Below are 7,635 nucleotides of genomic sequence, written 5' to 3'. Positions count from 1 at the left end.
TATGAAGAATTTTCTCCCAATTGCCTCAATTGCAAGAATTTTCTGAAATATCATTAGAACCCTCACAAATTTTGGCTTAGCCATATTCATGATCAGTGTATATCTATCTATTCACTATATTATTATTTTATGCAGCTTTTTTTGCCTCTTTTTAGTTGAATCCCTGGAAAAGAGTAGCCGTATTTCCTCTTAGCCTTTACTTTATTGAACTAAGCAAGCCACATGCCTGCTGCTTTATTGTACGGGCCAGGCTCCCAGAACACCTTCATGAGGTGATGTGTCCTGTGGGCTCAGCTTTTTCCACCAACAGTCGCTCAGGAATGTATTCAGACTCATCAATACACAACTTTACTCTGCTCCTAATGGAAACACTTTAAGTGATGCTTTCTTTTCTAGCATCTTTAACAGAGTCACATCTCAAACGTCGTTCCTAAAAAGCCCACCAAACTCAGCAGTTCATTTCATCTGTTATTTCCTACTCATTACTTCTCAGCAGAAATTCTCATTTTTTTCCAGCAATGAAAGGAAATTGCAGTGGCTGAGAAACAGGTTGATGACATCCTTTGGAGATTTTCTACCACAAAGTCCTAAAGGTCTCCAAGTCCAATACTGGCAAGCTGAGGTGTGGTTGCCATGAGGGGTGAAGAGCTCACAAGCCTTGGCCTTTGGTAACAGGACATTTGTGCAGTCAGTGTCCCTGGAGGTGTTTATGAGGCCTCTGGATCTGGTGCTGGCCATACAGTTTAGTGGTTTAGAGGTTACAGTGGCAGTGCTGGGTTGATAATGGGACTGGATGATCCCAAAGGGGTATTCCAGCCTCGATGGTCCTGATCCTGCCATTCTGAATCATCCGAGGTGGAGCTCAGTGCGTCATAAATTGTCCTCCACGCAAAGCTCTGACACATAACTCATCGAGTTGTTGCTTGGAGGGTTTCAGGTGACAATGTCAAATCCCATGGGAAGTCACTGCAGGCCTAGATAAGACACAAATATTTGCAAATGTACGTTAGCAGTTTTCATTCAAATATATCCTGTTCCTAAACTCATGACACTGAATATGAGTTCCATGTGCACGCTGGGCCTTATAACCTGGGCAATGTGGGATTCTGGTAAAAACATCTAGACACACATCCAGCAAGCCTACACTGAGATACAGGTGCTTTTGGTTTGAGGTTTCTTTATCTTTGTGTCACAGGTCACTTTGACTGTCAGGAAACAAACCCGTTTCCTCTGCCTTAACGCTGGGGAACAAAGCGAAACCAGACTGTTCATTTCTGTACTTCACTGGGGAAGCGTCACGGGTGTTGTGAAATTTCCCCGCTTCCTCCCCGGTGATGAAACTTGTCGAGAAAAGCAGCGTGTCTCCGCACAGTGCCCCCGGCGGGCTCGGGGCGGGGCTGAGGCGGCTCCGGGCCCGCTCCCGCCCCCCCAGCCCGGCCCGGCCCGGCCCGGCCCGCGCTCGGTGCCCGCCATGGCGGGGCTGGGGCCGGGGCCGGCAATGGGGCCGGGGCCGGGCGGCGCAGCGGAGCCGCGGCCGCTGCTGGTGAAAATCGTGATGGCCGGAGAGTCCTGCGTGGGGAAGACCTCCATCGTGCGCAGGTACACGGAGCCCGGCTCGCCTCCCGCCGCTTCGTACATGGCCACGATCGGTGAGTGCCCGCCGGCTCCGTGCGCCCCGCCCGCCCCGCCGCCGCCCCCCGCCCGCCTGCCCGGCCTGCGGCTCAGACCGGGCTGTCACTGCCGGGCCGGGGGATGTCAGACCTCCCTGCGCTGGGCTGTGCCTGTGTGCAGCCGCCAGCAGCAGCTCAAACTTTGCCGGGCTGTCGGGACACAAGTCCCGCTGGCTCCAGAGCGCTGCAGCGGGCCGGCTTGTGACACTGCCCGGGCTGTGGGAACCTTCTCCTGTGTAATCTTGTGAAGACTCGTTTGTCACGGTTTCTTACTGCCCACTGAGGCCCTGCTGCTGTACATCGGTGCAGGTGCAGAGGAAACAACACAGAGCCCCAGATCAGCGAGGCTGGAAATGACCCCTGAGATCATCAGTCCAGCCTGTGGGCAAACCCTGCCCTGTGGAATGGACCATTCATTCACTGGGTGCCCGGTCTGGCCTTAAACACCGCCAGGGTGACTCCACCGCCTCCCTGGGCAGCCCATGCCGACCTTAGCTCATGCTAATCATGCTTTCTGGGAAGAAATTCTTTCTAATGTCCAACCTAAACCTCCCTTGGCGCAACTTGAGGCTGATTTCTCTGGTCCTGTCGCTTGTTGACTGAGAGAAGAGGCCTCCTGGCTACAGCCTCCTGTCAGGTACCAGCCTCATAGAGTTGTCAGATGTCAGTAAAAAGCCCAATTCATCAGTATTTCAGGCTAAGAAAGGGCTTTAACTTTGTGTTTATAGTTTTAATGGTATAAAGATACCTTCTACCGGAGTTAGTGGTGTGTGTGATGATTAAAGCAGAGCTGTTGCTGTGATGGAAATAATTAACCCGGGCAGAGCATGTCAGTTCTGTGCTGGCACCACACACTGCAAGCGGGCAGGTGGTGGGGAACTCCCCACTGCCTGGGCATTCTCAAGCCCACAGAGCCATGGGGAATGGCAGGATGAGTGTCCACATGCTGAACACCTTGTCTCCAGCTTGAAAATGTGTTATGTGAGTGTAGTGGTTTGATTTACTGTGGACATTTTCCCAAATTCTTGTTGGGAAATTTTAATTTTTAAGAGTTCACGTGGAAGAATATTTTTTTCTTTGATTTGATTTGATTTTGAAGAGAAAATTAAATTATGCCAGGAAATTGTGTATTTCTGCTTTTGGAATATGCATGGTGTATTTACACATCTTTCAATCTGGGAGGAGCTGGCAAAACAGAATTAAATACCAGACAGTAGCTGTGTCAGTAGTTGTCCAGAGAATACTTAATGTACACGAGATGACTTGATCTGCCCACAGTAAGAATGGCTGAACTTTAACCACTTTTTGTTTTCCTACCCTTTCTTACAAAGCAGTTTTTGAAACCAGCACAGATGAAGAGGGAGGAACACAACTAACAGTAAAGTCAGGAAATTGACCCTAATAATAGGCCACTTCTTGCCAGGTTTAGTAAGAAAGCCCAAAGAATGGCTATAAAAATAAGTAACAGCTTTGCTGATGTGCTTTGCATTGAGATTCCTGATCATGAGGTCAAATTATTTTGAGACATAATTTCTTTTACTCCTGATTCAGTCCAGTGCAGACTCAAAAAACTTTTATATGGTGATGATATCAAGAATATATTTCCCAAGTTGTGACTTGAACTAATTTAAAGAATAGTGAAAATAATAGTTTTTATGACAGTTTATGGACTAAGATTATCCCGACTGTGCAGTCTTGCAACTTCCTGATTTCCCTGACAAAATCATATGCCATCACCTTCCTTGGTGCAGAGGGTCATAGGCACAGAAGTTAAAAGGTTGTTGAAAGTCTCATTTAAATGTCATCATGAATCACAGATTTGTGTTACTAGGAGAAATCCTAGCGTTATTGTGGAGGTAAAAAACCTAGCAAGCATTTTGTAGTAGGCTCTAGTAGTAGTGGTGAGCTTCTCTAAAATTATGTATTTTATGAGAAAATGAAAAAAATACATCCACAGTAAATTTTCATTGAAAGCTTTTAATGCAACACTTAAACACTCGAGGCTGGGTACCCTTCCTCCTCTTCAATTACATAGTTTGGATAAATGATAAGCAGTTACAGTTTTCTAATTAAACTTATATGCATCATAAGGTGGATGCATTGTATTATGTATTAGATTATAAAGAATAAATGCTTTTGTTTGAGCAATGTCAATGTATAAAGTCATAGAGAAGTTTTATGAACAAAAACCCTTCTTGTATACCAGTGAACAGAATTGTGATCTCACAGGCTCTGTGGTTATTTTGCTTTATTACGGTCACTGTGGTCCTTCAGCCCATGTGTTTTTGTTGAGAAACATTTCTGCAGAGCTGTGAGTCCTCCCAAATCTGTCATAGTTGAAAGTGGTACAACTTCAGCATTAGGATTAAAAAGTCTATGGAGATTCCCTGATATTTGCCTTAGAAGGGAATAAAGTAATCAAGAAAAATTAACCATATTGATGGTAAATGTGTCCTGTGTTAAGAACACAGGTAGCAATCCACGTCTTAATTTTTTGATTTTTTAACAAGACTGGATTTTTTTTGTCACTCTTGTTTTCCTAACAAACTGTCTTATCCCGTGAGTTGCTTTTCTCAGCAAACCAGGAATTTTCAGTACTTGTGACTGCTCAGACACCTCTCTGCTTCAGACATTTCTTGACACGTCCAGAAAGGAATCTGATGCAAGTAATGCACTAGCAGCTGGGAGCAGCTAAGTATGGGTGAGGAGTAACAGTGCAAACTCACGGGCACTTGCCCAGTTTGGGCACAGGAGCTGCTGGGAGCTGCTTCCCTGTTCGTGGAGGTGAAGATGCTGTGTAACAGGCAGTGGGCTGTTGAATGCTCCCTGCACAGGGGCGTTCCCCACCCTCTGTCCATGCTTTCACTGTTGCATCCTACTAAGCTACTCAAACTTGCATTTTCTCTGGATAAGACATATGGTTTTGAGCATTTTCTGTCAGGAGCCCACCAGCTCTGTTTGGGTGGAAAGTGTGCTGTAATTTTCCAGGCCAGCTGCAAAAGACCTTTTTGAAGAGGTGAAAAAGACCTCTTTCTGCAGATGGCCAAAAGGAGGGAAGGCAGGGGCATTTCACAGCTGAATTACCGTGTGGCCGACTATTTTTTATGGTTTTTAGACATAGTTGTCTTTCAGGTGCCTCAGTCCTAATATGGGGATTATTTACTCTTTGAAATATAAAGAAAATAACTTTTCATGGCTATAAAAGTTGGAAATAACAACCAGAATTTGAACTTGCACCCAGCATCCCCCTTCTTGGTTTTATTTGACAGCCTCAAAGAAGCAAGTACATGCTGTTGCATTCCAATAACATTTATCTCAAGAGCTATAATCAATGCTTGCTTTGTTATGTTGATCATGTTATAAACCAGGTAGGCCTAAAAGCATCTGAAATCCGTGAGCTGTCTTTGGCCTTGTGTATCTCATTTTTCTTTTCTGTCTTTCCGATTTGCTAAGTTTGCTGGAAATTTCATATAAAGACATGAACAATTCATGCATGCAGAACATATTGACTTTTGTTTTTCACTAACATTCATTGACCTTTTAGGTCAATAAATTTTGAAGTTGACTTAAGAAGTCAATATGCCTGATTTTAATTTAGATTAAGTTTTAGTCTGATTCAGCACTCTGCTTCCCTTTTTACAATTATTTTTTTTAAAGCTTATAGCAATTTATTATTAAAATGTATGTCAACTAAGAACTTTCCCCTACAGTTCTGGGAATCCCTGTCTGGAATATAATCTTTTGCTGTGTTCCCAATGCACCATTTGTAAGTGATGTTCCAGCCTCCCAGTGTATACTCTGTCCCTCTCAACTGCTCCAACATCAATTCTAGAAAATTATACAGATAATTTAACAAAATCATGTGAATTTCAGAACAAATGTTTTCCATCACCTTGGAGTTTCACCTTACATGAGCAAATTTTACTTAAATTACATTTCCTTACATTATTAATTCCATCAAGGAAGCTTTGTGTAATATTAATTACAGATACCAATTATATTATTTCATCTTTCCTTTTCATTGAAGCTTCAATGAAAATTCATCAAGTGAAGGACATGAATATCATAATAATTTTTTAAATCCACCTCAACTCCCTTACCACATACACACGAAAAATATTAATAGCATTGAAAGTGCATGTGAGTGCATGCATGTGGGAGTGTACTTGTCAAAATTTTGTGCACAATACATCTGTCAGTACAAAGGAAGGGAGCATTTCCTCTACATTTTTGGTTTGCTGCCATGGGTGCTTTCCTTTGATAAAGTAATTTGGCTTGCACATTCTTATGGAAATCAGTACAGTGGTATTAACTTAAAATTTTTGTGATTTTTCAATCTATCTGGTTCCTTCAAATGACATTACTACAGTGAGAAGACAGTGCCATTTTAAGTAGCTATATTTGATCTTATGGAATTTTGCCCATACAGTATGGTCAGGTTGTCACAATGTTACCTTAACTTCATTTACTATAATTGACAAAAAGAACCGAATTGTTTTTCAATGAGGAAAAAAAGGCAATCATGGAAATTGTCACGTAGTATTTCAAACTTCAGCAGTGAAGTAATAGGGGAAACAGTGCTTTACTCTGCAAAAATATGTCACTCTAAGATAGCAGCTGATAGCTGACAGATTTTTATTTTAGAACTTGAACTTCAACAGCTCATAAATCTAGGTATCATCCAACACATCTGGAGTACTAATTTGACAATTTAATAAAGGAAAACACTATAAATCATAAGGAAAATATCTTGGAGAAAGGATCTGTAGTGTATGTAGAGGAAACATTCTGCATTGATTGTAAGTGTTAATACTTGCTTTTAGCATTGCCTTTCTGGATCTGATTCAGGCTATAGAGCCAATCTTCTTTATTTCGAATTAAATCCCATGTATGTTTGTCTTTGCACTTAATGCTTACAGTCAGTTCCTATTTCTGCTCATGTAACCCTGGATACTTTATTTAGGAAATAAGGACAGAAAGATTGTGTTGCACATGTGACAGCTTTGTAAGCATTTGTACCTTCTCATTCACAGCTGCCATGCTCTTGAAAATCACCCCTGTGTTTGCACGATGTGCTGTTGTCATAGGCCATGGCGCTGCTGTCACCTCCCCTACCAATCCATGCTAATGCTTCCTTGTAGTTCAGAATATCTTCACCTGTGCCTTCACCTGCCCCTTCTTTGCTTGGTATTGGCATTGCTTTGCATTGTATTTGTGCAATGTATATTGGCACTCAGCAGTGAATAATTTCCTTTTACAGCTTCCATTTTGAATATATATGGTTGGCTAGTTATTCTTTCTATGGTATTGCTCCTTTTCACTTTCTGTTTGAAATTGCGCGATAACTAGAGCTGAGAAACAATCTTCAAATGGAATCCATGTTATTATGAGAAATGTTACAGATTTTCCTTTTTTCTTCTAGGCATTGATTTTAAAGTAAAGCCAGTAATGTTTAATGATACAAGAGTGAAACTTCAAATATGGTAAGTTTTAATAATTATCACAGAAGAAAGCCAACTAAATTGCATTATGACAAGAAAAATCTCATCTGCTTTTAATAGTCTTCATAATGTGCAGGTGCTTCTACTAGATAATTTTAAAATTTGAATTTAGCATAGGAGAGTGTTTTTTTTGCAGCGACTAATGTAAGTTGAAAAGAGGGTTGTCACTGGGTTGCGTTAGCAATAAAACTTGCACCATACAAACAATTGCAGATCTATGATCCTTATGAAGTATATTTAATTGTATAGAAACATTGAGGAAAGTGATAAAGCAAGAAGATGTTACATTTCATTACCCATCAAATGTTTGTTCAGAAGGATCACCAAGAGAAATGACTTTTGATAGGATGAATCTTTGGGAGTGTACATTGTTTTTTTGGTTTAGAAGTTTTTCTAAAAGTTTTCTACCAAGAGTCACACCATGTACCTGAGGACATTGTCCAAATGCTGCTTGAGCTCTGTCA

The 7,635-nt window shown here is 41.8% G+C and overlaps 1 protein-coding gene across 7 annotated transcripts in view; it reads left to right on the top strand.

The window, feature by feature from the left end:
• The first annotated feature begins 1,300 nt into the window (after positions 1–1,300).
• Positions 1,301–7,635, top strand: part of LOC310916712 (ras-related protein Rab-10-like) — a 44,773-nt gene continuing 38,438 nt past the window's right edge. For 5 of the 7 annotated variants that reach the window (XM_083874468.1, XM_083874467.1, XM_083874464.1 and 2 more), the window contains exons 1-2: positions 1,457–1,649; positions 7,093–7,153. In XM_083874468.1, coding sequence (XP_083730594.1) covers positions 1,472–1,649; positions 7,093–7,153 — 239 coding nt within the window. In that variant the 5' untranslated portion in view covers positions 1,457–1,471. Of the gene's footprint in view, positions 1,650–7,092; positions 7,154–7,635 lie in introns of all 7 variants that reach the window. The other 2 variants (XM_083874463.1, XM_083874462.1) reach the window with 2 other exon arrangements.

This window comes from Zosterops lateralis, assembly GCF_965231275.1.
Source record: "Zosterops lateralis genome assembly, chromosome: 1".
NCBI classification, from domain to species: domain Eukaryota; kingdom Metazoa; phylum Chordata; class Aves; order Passeriformes; family Zosteropidae; genus Zosterops; species Zosterops lateralis.
Note: the sequence above shows the minus strand (reverse complement) of the source record. Positions and strands in the feature narration are given on the sequence as shown.